We start from the raw sequence: 14,249 nt of genomic DNA on the forward strand, positions 1-14,249 counted from the left end.
TCACTTGGCGCCCACAGAGTTGCTGTGCCCTCGGTCCTGGACACTGCTGGCGCGTGCTGTCAGACTAACCCTGTCACCGCTATGGTGAAAAGGATGCGTGCACTGTCGCAATCAACGATTTCGCGGGCTTTGCCGACTATAAACGCATAAAAACTCTGATTTGTAACTCAACTAACGATTACGAGCTGCTTGGTCTGATTTTCGCGCACCGTCCTCGGCAGATTGCCCTACTTTCTACCTAGCACCTGGAACGAGAGTTTATCATGTCTAGACCCCGGCGTCCGTCTAAATATTCTCATCATCTCTCGGATATGTTCGTTAAACGACATACTCACTGGGTTGTGCGGTTAGACCCGGCGCAGTCAGGGTATCAATGTGCTATACTCACATTGAACCGATCTACAAAACAAACGTCGCGATAAAGCGATCAATTGACGAAAAGGCGAAAGTCGACGAAGGGGAAAAATAAACCATTCGCACGATCAATGCCAAGCTCGGACTCGATAACAAGAAAGATCATGATCGTGACTTCTGTGAAATCGGTACCTATCAGCTCTGCATAACGATGGATGGCAATACAACCAATGTACCGTCTGATATCGCCTATGCCTGGTCCATTGGCAATATACCTCCTGAAATTACATTGGCAACATTGCTAGACTCGCGCGACGGGCCAAACAAGATTGGCATATATGTGGTCTTCGTTTTGGCTTTTCTTTTCTTGTTCATTCGATGTTATTCACGGATATTCATTGTGAGGAAGTTTGGGTTAGATGACTGGCTGGCGTGTCTTACTTTTGTAAGCGGTTCCTTCGCTTTATACTTTTTCACTTTATGGCCAGGGATCTCCTGAGGAGCGCTTCAATATATTCGGACTACTGACTAAGTCTTTGAATGATAGATTCTCTATATACCACTCGTTCCACTATGCGTCTTGTTGATAAATAACGGAAACGGTCGACGCAGCGCGTACGTTACCTATGTCGTGTCCCTGGATGACGAGCGAATGAATCATGGTGAATTGTTAGATATAATCATTCATTTCCTTTACATCATCGCACTCTTTACTTGTCGCCTTTCCGGTCTCGCATTCTACAGTCGACTATCCGATGCTCACGCAAAGCTTTACATGTCTATTCGCATCTGCACAATTGTCTTCGCCGTCTTCTTCCTAGCGCAATTCTTCCTTCTGCTATTCCACTGCATTCCCGTTACCGGCAAATGGCCATACTCATGGCAGAGTGATTATCATGTATACAAATGCGTCAGCTGGGGTGCGGTCTATATCACTATTTCATGTCTATCTTTTGCCTGCGACGTCGTCATGTTCATCATTCCGTCCATGTTGATCCATCTGTTACATGTCCCGATGAGGAGGAAACTGGAACTCGGCTGCGTCATGTTTCCAGGGGTGCTGTGAGTGAAAAAGCCTGGATACAAAAGCTCAGTAAAAAGTATACTGACTGATTCAACGTTTGCTATAGTGTCCTCATTATATCCGGCGCTCGTATAGTCCTCGTTTGTCTTGGCCAGTGGTCAAGCGACAATACATGGTATTACGATCCACAACTTGCGATCGAGATGGCTGAAATTGGGGCTACTCTCATTGCTTTGTCTGTACCCGCGTTGAAACCGCTCTTCGGTGTCTACATTCTTACCCGGATTCGTTCCAATCCAAGTGACAATGGCAGTGACCGCCCGAGTCAGCCGATCCATTTGAAAAAAATAAGTAACTTTACGTTACGTGCACTTGGTGAGAGTCCCTCATGAGTTACTTCGTTTAGAGTGTTCCACCTGTGGACGCCGTAAAGTGGTCCGAACTCAGAATGTTGCGTCTTGATTTGCATGTTCTTTGCGATCCCAGAGTTCGCTCGCTTGATCATAAGTTGAATTTCTGTGTGTCTTTGGGTGGCTCTGGTCATGGTGCTGCCTAGGTCATGACGTTCAGACTTGACTCTTCTCGTCCGTACTAGGGTACGCTCCAAATCTTGAAGCGGTAATATTGACGACAGCAAGGGTGCGTGGAAAATTTTCTGGGAGGATTTCCAGTCTACATTCTTTTCCTCGCTTCATCTCCACATAGGTGAGAGTGTAGTTTAAGACTAACATCTCGAAAACTGCGCAAAATGATGAAGCTCGTCTACCGACCTAGCCCGGCCGAGCTACGTGGCTCAGCTACACATCCAGCAGCTCGGAGCCGCGTCTCTCGGCAGAGCACTGGTAATACAGGCCAACCAGCTCTTTGCGCAATGGAGCCCTTGGACAACCAGCAAGGGTTCAGATATGTGAATGAGTACCCAATTGACAATCATGCTGGACCAATGCTCATTCATGCAAAGCAAAACACTTTCTGTGGTATATGCGGCATGTGCATCACTCTCGAGGATGAGCAGGCTGTCTCTTTCGCTGTCAACCCGTATACCACCACAGGACCTGATGCGGTTCAGCATCCTGATGCTGGTAATGAGGAATTTGAAGAATTACAGCAGGGAGAAGACGAATCTCTTGACTGTACTGCTGCCAATGAGAGAAAGTTTGGCGTGATGCCTCGCCCAGGATGGACTGGAATGTACCGTGTTAGTAAGTACTCCCATTTTTCTAAGGCCGATGAACACGCGGGATGGCTAATATCGCGACATAGTGGTCTCTCAAACAAGGTATCGCCGTGGGGAGGATGAGCCCAATTACTACATCTCCGGAGTTGGTCGCTACCATCTTTGGGATAGTGACCCCAAAGCTCGCAAGATGTACAATAAGTGTACCTACAAAGCCAAAGAGCCCATCTTCACAGTTCCCCGTGACAAGGACGATTCGCTGATTGACAGGCGCCACTTTTACAACAAGGAGTTGACCCAGAAGGAGAAGAAGAGCACCACTCAGACTCCGCTTGTGAAAAGAGTCAATGTCTATCCGTGCCATTACGATGATGCTGAGAACTGGCGGCTCTTTCCCCACGGCTTCCCCATCCATGACAATTGCTGGAAAATGGCTGTCAATGTCATTGGGGCGGAGAATCTCGAGAATGAATTGAAATACTTCATCTGGGCACTTCAAGATCGATGGACCAATCCGAACACGCTCAAAGAGAGCCTTAATATCACTGACTGGATCGTGAATGAACGAGGTTACCGCGGCACGACATACTCAGCTCACCGTACTGAGTATGATGTCTACCAAATTCTTGTCTCTATGCATGATCCGATTCATGTCGATGAGGTTGAGGAAATAATTGCTGAGAGCGCACGTCGATATACGGCCATGAAGGAAAAGCCAGAGAGCGGTTTGTTCACGGCCCTAGACGAGTCCGTGGTGAATGTTCTTGATGAACTCCACCACTCCGAGGTCGAGAGCTTCCTGAATTCGACTGAGATTGCCGTGCCATCGTCATACTGGAAACGACGAGCCCCGCGAGACATCATCTGGGAGCTTGACTCCATTGATGAGAATGTCACTCCGTTAGACTGGCAGTATCTCTGTCTCCGCGCGGAACGCCTATGTGAGGAGTCACTGGGTATAATTAACCGAAGTCGTATCTGCAATATCCTGCGTGACGCGAGGTACCATATGTGCAAATCGCTGGGCCGTGATTTCTCAGAAGATGAACGAGCAGATAGTGATGGATCCTCAACTCCCACTCTCACTGCTAACGCAGGTGGGTCTACCGAGAAAGAGACGGTGGACGTGTCGGAATGGGAGGATGCTTTCATGGAAGATGAGAATGCTACGGAGAAGTAGTAGTGTAAACGCCGGGCTTTGATGCTTGTATGCTCTTCTAGGCTACTTGTATCACTTGACCGGTAGTTAAAGGACCGAAAATCGCTAATGACTTGCTGAAAGATATTATCCAAGGTTAGGTAATGGAGATGCTAACTTATTTGCTTCAAGTTTAGTCCTTCTGATAGTAGTAGTGCGTAGCTAAAAGCATTCTGGTAGGTAGCACTCAGCCATACGAGTAAAAGCTTAGTCGAATTAGGTAGTCGACCCTTAACTCGAGAACTCCATCATCTTTCTATTATAGGCTTATATACATACAAACGGGCATGAAGTCACATCGATGAAACAGGCATGGTCAACACACCCCCTCTAACGAAAAACCATTCCTGCAACGCCTCATTCCCCATCCAAGCCGACAGTGCCATTTTCCCCAACATATCCACATCATCTGGTTGACCCAAAGCCAAGAACTCCGTAAAGTCCAAATCCTTGATGAGGAAACGACTCTTCTCTGCATACGCCAATGCAAAGTCATACCGTGTCGGAGCTTCCCATAAATGCGCTGATAGGTACCAGTACCACCAGCAATTGGAGAGACCTAGTCGGCCATCGCAGGTGGGCTTTTTCCTGCTGATGCCGGTGTATGGTGTGGTGGTAGAAGCGATGATTTGCTGTTGGTTTAAGTATTGGAGGATTTCCCATATGCTGATCAGTAGGTGTGAGAGGAACATTGTGCGGCGTGTGGATTCTTCGAAAATCCAGCTGTGCCAGTGGTCTTTGGTGTCCGACGTAGGTTCATTGATGAGGCAGTTTATAGGCAAATTCTCTGAATTTAACAGAGTATCTTCGAGGGGCACATTGGCGACAAAATGAGTCAATATAGCTCGCAGAGCCGGCATGGTGAGATCTGCAGCAACCAGAGCCGATGCGTCATCATCAAATATTCTTATTGTCTGGTACAGTATGAGCGCTTGTAAGCGTGCAAGGTACTCCCAAGCATTATCTGGTTGATCTGATGCAAGCAGCTCAGCAGCACGGTTTTCGATAATCGACAATATAGTTTTGGAGTTTGTTGCATTCCTGTTCATATACAGAGAACAACATGCATATGCATCTGATTTCATCATTAGCCAAAACAATCATTGATGCTATTTTTGAGCAGTAGAGAACAAACCTTGCATAACTCGCGGCATACCATTCTTGTACAGTAGTGGATGACACCACGGCGTCTGATTCTCCAGCACCATTGTCCTATGCGCATTCTGAAGCACGCTTAGCGTAAACTGCAACCGAGACATGCGACCTGAAAAGAGTGGATTGACATTAAGTGGAGGTGATAAGGAATTTTCGTCAACCTTATACACGTTTTCGTAAGACGATGGTATAATTGGCAACGGAGGAGGAGGCTGTTGAAATAGAGTTGTTGCTATTGACGGATTGATATTGAAGTCCGACAAGCAATCCCAGGAGTATGAAAGATTTGAAGCCTCTAGCATCGGATATTCGCAATCCAATCGGCGCTGACTGCATCGTGAGCATACCGGTAGAAGCAGATCACATCGTCGTTTGGCTTTGGCGCATGCTTTGCATGATTTCCGCCGTGGGATAGCGCCATTTCTTTCTTTGTAGGCGACTGGGGCTTGTATCACAGACATGGAGTTCTCAATCGCCGTCGTTGAGATTTTTATGCATTCCGATGGAATTCCACCAGGAGGAGTGATACATCATGGTCGTGGTCATAAATCGACAAGAGAAATAAGTGGCATCCATGGTGGGGCGGCGGAACTCCGCCAGATCTAGATAAATGGAGCCGCTGATTTGTCAGTATTGTTGTACTTTGGATAGCTTCATCGTTAGACATCCAATCTGGTCATTACTAAAGGGGCTATTCGGGAGGTCTAAATTGTGGACACTGGCGGACATCCACCATGAAAGTCACAAGGAGAGTTGCTGAATGTCCAGAACCAATCACCTCTTCTGCAATTTATCTATATGGCTGGCTTCGATGAATATTTACAGAATATGAATTGGCCCGGTCGACTATAAAGAGTGCCAAAATTCTCCGCCTAAGTATGTCAACTTCAACAAACCCAGCTAACAAATAACGATTTGCTATTTTGATATAACGTCATTTACCTGGGTACTTTCGCCCATCCTCTATCCTCTATATCCCACTCTTATCTATCATACAACATGACTGCATCCACCTTCTTCGTCACCGGGGCGACAGGATGTCAAGGAGGTGCTGTAGCTCGCCAGCTCCTCTCCCACGGCCACATGGTACACGCCATAACACGCAGCCCGGACTCCCCAGCATCCCAAACCCTCAAAACCCTCGGCGTGAAACTCTTCACTGGCAATCTCGACAACGAAGCTGCCCTCCAATCTGGCATGCAAGACTGCGTTGGACTCTTCCTCGTCATCCCACCAGCAGACCACAACACAACAATCAAATACACAACCACCATCCTCTCCGCTGCTAAAGCAACTGGTACCATAAACAATGTCGTCGTATCAACGACAATGGGAACCGACAGGCCCGATCGCCTAGCCGCCTGGAACCCTGAAACAGGTATGCTGGCAATGGCAATAAATCCAAAGATAGCAATGGAACAACTCGTCCGAACCGCAGGGTTCAAATATTACACCATCCTGAGGCCGGGTAACTTCATGGCGAATTTCATCGGTCCCAAAATCCGTGTCGTGAATCCTGATCTCGCGATTACGGGGGTCTACAGGACGTCGTATACGCGAGACACACTCTTACCAATGACGGATGAAGCGGATACCGCGAAATTCTGCGCAGCCGCATTCGTATGTCCAGAACGATTCAGTGGGAGGGCTATTGCAGTCGCATCAGAGCTTCTCACCGTCGAAGAAATTATGGAAGGCTTGAGTAGAGTCTCCGGGAAAAGTATTTCGGCTTATTATCTATCGGATCAGGAGATCGACGAAGCAGCAGCGAAGAATAAGCCAGAGTCGTGGCATAAGAATTTGAGAGATATGGATAAACTGGTGGATATGGAAGAGGTTAAGGCATGGGGGATAGGGCTGAACACGTTCATGGACTTCTTACAGAGGCAGTGCGATATCGTGAAGGACACGTTCAGTCAAGTTGCATACTCTTGAAAACATCAAAGAGACTTTAAAATGTTCTTATTCGTTGCATACTCTCTAGCTGTCTATACATTCATGTATCCTCGTTCTAAACAAGAAACAAGAAACAAGAAACCAAATATAAACAGAAAAGTTATCTAAATGCGAGTCATTGGTATCATAGTTTTGCATCATTAAAAAAGAGACAAATATCACAGATAAAAGTTTTTATGTGTCGTCATAACTGGAAACTCTGTTTCCTTTCAAAGTTTAGGCCAGTTAAGGATAGATCATCGGGTTGACAGCTCCCGGTGCACCCTCAGATGAGCGTCTTTCCTCAATGTGCTTCTCAGTTTCCTCATCAGAGCTCCTAGCAAGACCAAACTCAGCAGCTTGGGCATCGACCTCGTCATCAGTAAGCTTCGGCAATTCGCGAGCAGCAGTAACATAACTCTTCTTCTCGGTATATCCCTTGGCGAAAATGATATCGATTTCCTCGAGACTGCGACCAGCAGTTTCAGGGTAGAACAGCCAGATAAATGGGATGAAGGCAGCATTCATGGCAGCAAAGAACAAGTATGTGCCCCAGTGGATGCTAGAGACCATGACTGGTGTGATCATGACGACAGTGAAATTGAAAAGCCAGTTGCAGCAGGTGGAGACTGCATTAGCCTTGGCACGTGTCTTGATAGGAGAGATTTCGGCAGGATACAACCATGGAAGTGGTAGCCAGGTGGCGCCGAAGAAGCACATGTAAAGGAAGAGACCGAATACAGCTCCATTGGCCACGCTCTTGTCGTCGGGGATGAGACAACCAAAGGTGATGATCATGGCAGTAAGCTGACCGAAGGTGCCGCCCAAGAACAACTTGCGACGACCGATTTTCTCAATGAAGAACCATGAGAAAGTGGCAAAGACGGCGTAGCAAATCATGTTGATACCGCCGATAAGTAGAGCCTGATTGGTCGATTGGCCGAGGGACTGCTGCAACAGCACAGGTAGATAGTAAATGACAGCGTTGCAACCACTGAGTTGTTGGAAGATTTGAGAAGAAGCACCGATCAACATGCGACGGGAGTGCTGGGTAGGACCGCCCGTGAGCAAATCCCTATAGCGGACGTCCTCACCCATAGCGCCAGATGCTCGGACAGAGTCAAGCACCAGCTGTTTCTGGATCTGTGTCTCGTGGTCATGGACTTCACGACCGATTAATGCAGCAAGGACATATTCGCCATCTGAAATCTGGTTTCGTGTGATCAAGTAACGAGGCGAGTCGGGCAAGTAGTACATGCCAACGATAATAATGATGCCGAAGAAGATCTGGAATGCGATGGGGAATCGCCAAACAAGATCAGGAGGCCCAAAGTGTGCACCGTAGTCGATCCAGTAAGCGATCAACGTACCAATTGCAATAGTACCTCCTTCAATACAGATCAAAAGTCCACGATTGGTAGTTCGTGAACATTCAGCCTGGTAGGTAGGAATAGTCGAGGTGTTCATCCCATTTCCAATACCCGTGATGATACGACCGATCATGAACTGAGCGAGGGGCACATGTCCTGGGAACGCGGTAACTTGGATAATGACGCCGAGAATCATGACACTGGCACCGATAATGATCATTCGGCGTCGTCCAATTACGTCACCACGAAACAAAGCAAACATAGCGCCAGCAAGACATCCCAGCTCGTAGACAGCGGTCACCAAGGCCTGCATGGTAGAGTCATCTCTTGTCGCGGTGAAGATATCGTTGAAGGCTTTATCACTGATAATACCAGACATGACACCCTGGTCGTAGCCAAAGAGCAAGAAGCCCATTGTTCCGATAGTTGAGATGGAGAGGGACAGGCGCTTGCCTGACATCCCCGCGTAGGTGGGAGGAGCCATATTGGAGAAGCCCGCTTCTGTCTCGCCTTCTTGTTTTCTTTCCTTTTTTTGGGGGTTTTGTATGAAATGACAAAAGAGACAGCGAAAAGTCCGGAGACACGGGGTAATGAAGTGGTGGACCAAGGAAACAATCTCCAAGTCAGGGGACGAGGGGTCCCAACGTCTTATATATATCCATCTGCTCGCTATTTTGTGTGTGTGTGTGTGTGTGTGCTCCCCCGCTTGAGTCCAACGTCTGAAAAATCTGTCCTCTGCGTTCGTCAGTGGAACAGTCAATCATGAGCGATGGTGAGCGATACGAGTCTCCACGGCATACATCATACCTCGCCGCTGGAGTAGGTGAGGGGCCGCATCGTCAACTGCGTCAGCTATACATATCGTGCGAGGCTCATGTTTCGTGGGGATTATGGAGGAAACGATCCCACCGCAACCACCGTCTAAGTGGAGTGAGATGCATTAGGGCAGAGCCAGTGGATCAGTTAACTGGATCCCTTCGTGAGGCATCGCAGGATATGTTTGGCTGTGTCGAGGTTGGTTGCACTCTCCACTGTTCCTGACGCGGAAGAAATCACTTCTCGTATGACATCACATCGGGAAGCCATGTCGGGACGGGTTTCTCTGCTCGACCTGCACTTTGGGCCACGATGAAGCCAAAGTACGGGGTAAAGGGATGACAGAGGTTTGCATCATTGGCGTTTTCCTGCTTTGCTTATTCGAAGCGCTCGACGACATGGTAGAATGAATATGCCTACTACGTACTCCGTAGTAGAATCTGACATTCCTAAAACGTTCTCGGGTCGACTTGTCTAAGCCGTGCTCGGAAAGCCCATGATGCACGCGATCTGCAGAGCGCTATCTCCCAATCATTGATTTGCTAGCAGTCAGACTTTTCCGTTTCCAATCCCGGAAATATGAGAAACAGTGCCGACAGTCGACTCTCAGCTCGTTGACTCGGTGTGAGAAACGAGTAAAAAGAAAGCCGACAATACTGACCGAGGGTGAGTCTTCCAGCCAATCAGCAGGAGCTAACCAAAACGAGCTTAGCGTGGATCAAAATGAGCCAATCACGGGTCTTCACCGATCAGATAAGAATTTTCACTGCTGGACCCACTGCTTCCTTACTGCCTAATCTGTTTATGACTTAGGGCTTAGGGTTTAGGGTTGTACAGCAGAATTGCCTCCTTTGGTTACTTCCTAACAGCAACAACAAACAATCTCGGAAACTTATAGAGGACCCTCCCATCCACTGATACAGAATACACCTTCTTCAACCGCTCCAAATACGCCGCTACAAACCCTTTCTTATCCTCCTCTGATAGCGGATCAATAAACGGCCTCAACCCCGTCCCCTTGACCCATTCGACAACTGCCTCATGACTCTCCAGGATGTGGTAATAGTGTGTATGCCATATATTAAGACTCCGACATAACGGGATCAATGCATCGTAGATTTCCTGTGTAGACTGGAACCGCGCAAGTGCCGGTTGGCGGTTTTGAAGAACAGGAAACCACGGCTTATCCGCATCGGAAGCCGTCTCACGCATCATGGCATGCGATGGCTCGAGGAAATTATCAGGAACCTGAAAGGCAAATACACCGCCAGGAGCCTGCATCTCAATAAACCGAGCAATAAGCGGCAATCTCTTCTCAGACGGAACCCATTGGAACACTGCATTCGAAAAGAACACATCTACTTTTTCCTTGTTGTCGGTAGGCGCCCATGTATTCAAATCACCCAGCTCGAATTTCGTATCTGGTAGTCTTCCGCGAGCCTTTTCAATCATATCAGGCGATGAATCCATGCCTGAGACCTGCGCGTTAGGCCATCGTGCCGCCAACACCTCCGTGGAATTACCAGGGCCACATCCTAGATCCACCACGCGTCGTGGAGAAGAAATAGGGATTTGAGCCAGAAGATCATGAACAGGTCGAGTGCGCTCTTGTTCAAATTTGAGATATTGAGTTGCATTCCAGTCTTTGGCTTGTCTGTATCCTGTGTTTGTGTCTGTAGACGACATTCTGACCAAGTGTTGTTTTTGTTGTTTTGGTGGCGATAACGCTGTTCGGAAGGCTTGCCGAAACGCGGGGAAACCTTCAGCCTTTGTGATAGAGGTGCCAAGCCGATGGCGATAGAGAACAGAACTAGAAGATATAAACCTCATCTGTATTATTTATCACTGCTGTTGTCTTTTTATTTTATATAACAATATGGTGTTGACATTCTTGGCATTTATAGAAGACTTACCAGGCGGGAAGGTCGAGCGAGTCTCGGAGGACTGGCAGAAATATCCGATTTTCGCAGTTTCTTAATAGATTGGCGATCGCCTTTTGGCGACATTTTACGAGACTTGGGCGTCAAAAGTCATCATTGAAAATAAAGCGAAACAACAACTGGAGCTGCGAGTTCGGAACTGTAGACATGAAATGACACAAGTCCTTAAAATTAATGTTGACCAGAACGGAGATATTCTAAGGTCGCCTACCGCGGACGTAACGAACCAAAGTCAACGACATCTTCAATTTCATTCAACTCATTTTAATCATTACAAAGAGTCCAACGTTATCCGGCCATGTAAATCTATTGTCACATACGCGAAGAACATCCAACTCCCGAGTCCAACCTATAAAAGAAAGAAAAAAAAAAGCATTACAGCCAAATTACAATTTATGCCCGGCTCAAGCTCTCGCCAGCCTCAGCTTTGGCTTGACCATACTTAGCAAGACGGATCTTGGAAATTCCAATGAATCCGGTGGTGTCGATGGGGCTGAAGTCGGTCAAGGTGTCCATACTGCTCTCCTCGGCACTGTAGAGCTTCTCGGTCTCACTGAAACGACCAAGGATGGAGACAGAGCCCTTGTAGGCGCAAAGACGGACGGTTCCGTTGACGGTGTCTTGACTGGCGATCACGCTCTTCTCGATGAACTCACGCTCGGGGGAGAAGTAAAGACCGTTGTACAAAAGCTTGGACCAGGTGAAGGTCACGAACTGGTCACGCAAGGAACGAACTTCGCGGTCGAGGACGAGACCTTCAAGATCGACGTGTGCGGCACGGAGAATAGTCATTGCGGGGGAGTCGTAGCAGCCTCGGGATTTGATACCGATGAAACGGTTCTCGACAATGTCCACACGGCCGATACCGTGCTTGCGACCAATAGCATTCAAAGCTATGAAGATATCCAAGGATCCAGTCACGGTCTCGCCGGAGGGAGTAACCAGCTTAGTTGGAATACCCTTCTCGAATGAGAGGGAGAACTCCTCGGGGGTGTTGGGAGCGTTAAGAGGAGAGTCGGTCAATTTCCACATATCGGCGGGAGGAGTGATGTTGGGGTCCTCCTATCAGAATATGAGTGCGTGTTTATACCAAAGAACAAATCGACATACCAAGATACCGGCTTCATAAGAGCAGTGTGCAAGATTCTCATCCATACTCCAGGGCTTAGCCTTGGTGGATGTGACGGGAATGCCGACTTTGGCGGAATAATCGAGCAGATCATTTCGGCCAGCGAAACGTTCAAAGAACTCAGGCAATCGCCAGGGGGCGATGACTTTGATAGTGGGCTATTCTCATTAGCTTGTTATACTAGCTGAGTCTCGGAGATCAAATTACCTGAATAGCATAGAAAGCCAACTCGAATCGGACCTGGTCATTTCCCTTGCCAGTGCAACCGTGAGACACAGCAACACACTCATTCTGTTGAGCAACACGCATCCTACGATTGTCAGCATCTCATACCCTTATCGTGATAGGGACAACGCACTGAGCGCGCGCAATGACCGGGCGGGCCAAGGAAGTTCCGAGGAGGTATTGATCTTCAAAAATGGCATTGCACTGAATTGCTCGGAAGCAAAGTTCTTCGACAAATTCACGCTTCAGGTCCTCGACGACGAACTTGACGGCACCAATGGCAAGGGCTTTCTTTTCGGCGGCAGCGAAGTCTTCGTTTTGACCGACGTCAGCCTGGATGCAGATTAGCTGATGCGTCAATGCGAACAATCGGCAGGAAATACGTACCATGAAAGCGACAACATCGTAACCTTGCTCAATGAGCCATTTGAGAATGACACCTGACACAATTGTTAGTGAGGAAATCCTGCATCAGCGCATGGAGATTACTCACTGGTATCGAGACCGCCAGAGTATGCGAGACAGACCTTGGGCTTAGCCATTGTGAATGAGAGTGTATAGTGAATTGAATAAGAATTGATCAGAGACAAAATAATTATTCCAGCTGGCAATGGGAAGAAGATAAACAAATGTCGGTCAGGTCGGACGAGGGTATATTTTTTGGTGGGGAAATTTTCTCTGGCGGCAGCAACTCGTTGAGTCACCGCCGGTCTCGGCCCACTCTTATCTACTCTCCTTCAGTAGAACTGATATTTCTGTAGTCAAGCTATATGTAGACATTTCTATGATTTAATGGTCAATTGACGACATGAGAGCAAATACAGTATGCCAGTGCTGAATAAATACAATCCCACGAATGTGATAAGCAATATTATCTCACCAACCGTTGCGTATACTACGACTCAATAGCCTTCGCTCTCAGCCCAACAATCTTCTCCTCGGCGCCATCCAGGGCGATAATCCAGTATTCTACCCTAGAATGACCGACCTCGACTCGATATATCTTGACTTCCACGTCGCTCTCATTGATAGTGGAATCTGAGGCTGCAACCGCTGCACGGACCGCTTTGATCACACTGCTGTATTGATTTCGAGGGTCGAACGATTTTTCGGAGAGGGTCTCAATAGAGTTGGCTATGTCTGATTTGGATCCAGAGGCAATCAAAGATGCGAATTCATCTGCAAACAAGAGAACAGATTAGTTTTGAAGATGAAACCAGAGTATTGGGATAGAAGCAAATACCATTCTCAGGCCACTTCCCACTCGACGCTCCCTTCCAACTCAGAGCCACAGGCTCAAAAGGTTCGTCCGTCTCCGACACATAAAACGCATCGACCTTTTTCAAGGGCCCCGGTACCTTGACACCACTCTCAACAGTTTCGGTGCGTACCTGTTTGGAAGGTAGCGTTGATGACTCGGTGTGCGCTTCGTTGCTTCCGGCATCGCGCTGTCGGTTTGCCTTATCCAAGAAGGCCATGTAGTCTGAATCCGAAGCCATTGCTCTTATTCCATATGTAGGGAGGGATACGAGTTGGGGGGAGAGATCCGTTCGTTGCGGTCGTAGGATGAGTGACCGTACTGGAAACGTCGTCTTGGATGTAAGAGGTAGGGAAATAGAAGCCTTTGCAAGATGCTTAAGAAAACGAGTCATTTGTTGAACACTTGAATGTTCTTTTGGGGAGAGTTTCTGTCGCGGGGGAACACGCCATGACGCAATGACCCAGGCTGCGATAGATTCCTCAGGCAGCAGTCCATATATAACGTAAGCGATCACCGGATTCACTCCTCTCCGCAAATTACTCTACCACGCAATTCGGTGATATCTCCATAACAAATGAAGTTTTAAGTATCAAAATTTACTACAGTGCATGAAATAATGTACCAAATAGCTATATATAATTATTTAATCCCTAAACCGCACGGGT

General features: G+C 47.7%; 7 protein-coding genes across 7 annotated transcripts, besides 1 other annotated feature; 2 read left to right on the top strand and 5 right to left on the bottom strand.

Annotated features, from left to right (window-relative positions):
• Window positions 1–565: 565 nt before the first annotated feature.
• TSTA_050850 (uncharacterized protein) lies at window positions 566–3,765 on the top strand (the record flags this gene model as incomplete). Its single annotated transcript, XM_002485555.1, has 6 exons — window positions 566–799; window positions 902–1,416; window positions 1,485–1,753; window positions 1,974–2,017; window positions 2,136–2,580; window positions 2,642–3,765. The coding sequence occupies 6 exons, from the start codon at window positions 566–568 to the stop codon at window positions 3,733–3,735; spliced, it is 2,601 nt and encodes an 866-aa protein (XP_002485600.1). The 3' UTR covers window positions 3,736–3,765.
• Window positions 3,766–4,046: 281 nt separating this feature from the next.
• On the bottom strand, window positions 4,047–5,369 carry TSTA_050860 (uncharacterized protein; the record flags this gene model as incomplete). The annotated part of the gene is made up of 2 exons (XM_002485556.1): window positions 4,047–4,828; window positions 4,889–5,369. The coding sequence occupies 2 exons, from the start codon at window positions 5,367–5,369 to the stop codon at window positions 4,047–4,049; spliced, it is 1,263 nt and encodes a 420-aa protein (XP_002485601.1).
• Window positions 5,370–5,907: 538 nt separating this feature from the next.
• Window positions 5,908–6,843, top strand: TSTA_050870 (NAD dependent epimerase/dehydratase, putative; the record flags this gene model as incomplete). Its single annotated transcript, XM_002485557.1, has 2 exons — window positions 5,908–6,286; window positions 6,320–6,843. 2 exons carry the CDS (start codon window positions 5,908–5,910, stop codon window positions 6,841–6,843), a joined length of 903 nt encoding a protein of 300 aa, XP_002485602.1.
• Window positions 6,844–6,984: 141 nt separating this feature from the next.
• TSTA_050880 (MFS monosaccharide transporter, putative) lies at window positions 6,985–9,050 on the bottom strand (the record flags this gene model as incomplete). The annotated part of the gene is made up of 2 exons (XM_002485558.1): window positions 6,985–8,739; window positions 9,021–9,050. The coding sequence occupies 2 exons, from the start codon at window positions 9,048–9,050 to the stop codon at window positions 7,090–7,092; spliced, it is 1,680 nt and encodes a 559-aa protein (XP_002485603.1). The 3' UTR covers window positions 6,985–7,089.
• Window positions 8,889–8,910: a microsatellite.
• Window positions 9,051–9,884: 834 nt separating the features above from the next.
• Window positions 9,885–11,035, bottom strand: TSTA_050890 (trans-aconitate 2-methyltransferase, putative; the record flags this gene model as incomplete). Its single annotated transcript, XM_002485559.1, has 2 exons — window positions 9,885–10,859; window positions 10,943–11,035. The coding sequence occupies 2 exons, from the start codon at window positions 11,033–11,035 to the stop codon at window positions 9,885–9,887; spliced, it is 1,068 nt and encodes a 355-aa protein (XP_002485604.1).
• Window positions 11,036–11,196: 161 nt separating this feature from the next.
• Window positions 11,197–12,961, bottom strand: TSTA_050900 (argininosuccinate synthase). The gene is made up of 6 exons (XM_002485560.1): window positions 12,817–12,961; window positions 12,711–12,763; window positions 12,457–12,656; window positions 12,306–12,408; window positions 12,080–12,256; window positions 11,197–12,031 (listed from the first exon to the last, which is right to left on the bottom strand). Exons 1-6 carry the CDS (start codon window positions 12,863–12,865, stop codon window positions 11,363–11,365), a joined length of 1,251 nt encoding a protein of 416 aa, XP_002485605.1. The 5' UTR covers window positions 12,866–12,961; the 3' UTR covers window positions 11,197–11,362.
• A 117-nt stretch (window positions 12,962–13,078) lies between these two features.
• TSTA_050910 (uncharacterized protein) lies at window positions 13,079–14,028 on the bottom strand. The gene is made up of 2 exons (XM_002485561.1): window positions 13,567–14,028; window positions 13,079–13,502 (listed from the first exon to the last, which is right to left on the bottom strand). The coding sequence occupies exons 1-2, from the start codon at window positions 13,973–13,975 to the stop codon at window positions 13,219–13,221; spliced, it is 693 nt and encodes a 230-aa protein (XP_002485606.1). The 5' UTR covers window positions 13,976–14,028; the 3' UTR covers window positions 13,079–13,218.
• Between the last annotated feature and the right edge of the window lie 221 nt (window positions 14,029–14,249).

The sequence above is a fragment of the Talaromyces stipitatus genome, genomic scaffold, assembly GCF_000003125.1.
Source record: "Talaromyces stipitatus ATCC 10500 scf_1105507295515 genomic scaffold, whole genome shotgun sequence".
NCBI lineage: Eukaryota > Fungi > Ascomycota > Eurotiomycetes > Eurotiales > Trichocomaceae > Talaromyces > Talaromyces stipitatus.

Bases quoted from the DNA above. Each gene is read 5' to 3' on its own strand.
- TSTA_050900 (XM_002485560.1), bottom strand. From the start codon at position 12,865: ATGGCTAAGCCCAAGGTCTGTCTCGCATACTCTGGCGGTCTCGATACC. The intron at 12,764-12,816 runs GTGAGTAATCTC...CAATTGTGTCAG, and splicing joins CTCTGGCGGTCTCGATACCA to GTGTCATTCTCAAATGGCTC. The intron at 12,657-12,710 runs GTACGTATTTCC...ATCTGCATCCAG, and splicing joins ACGATGTTGTCGCTTTCATG to GCTGACGTCGGTCAAAACGA.
- TSTA_050910 (XM_002485561.1), bottom strand. From the start codon at position 13,975: ATGACTCGTTTTCTTAAGCATCTTGCAAAGGCTTCTATTTCCCTACCT. The intron at 13,503-13,566 runs GTATTTGCTTCT...TCTTGTTTGCAG, and splicing joins TGGGAAGTGGCCTGAGAATG to ATGAATTCGCATCTTTGATT.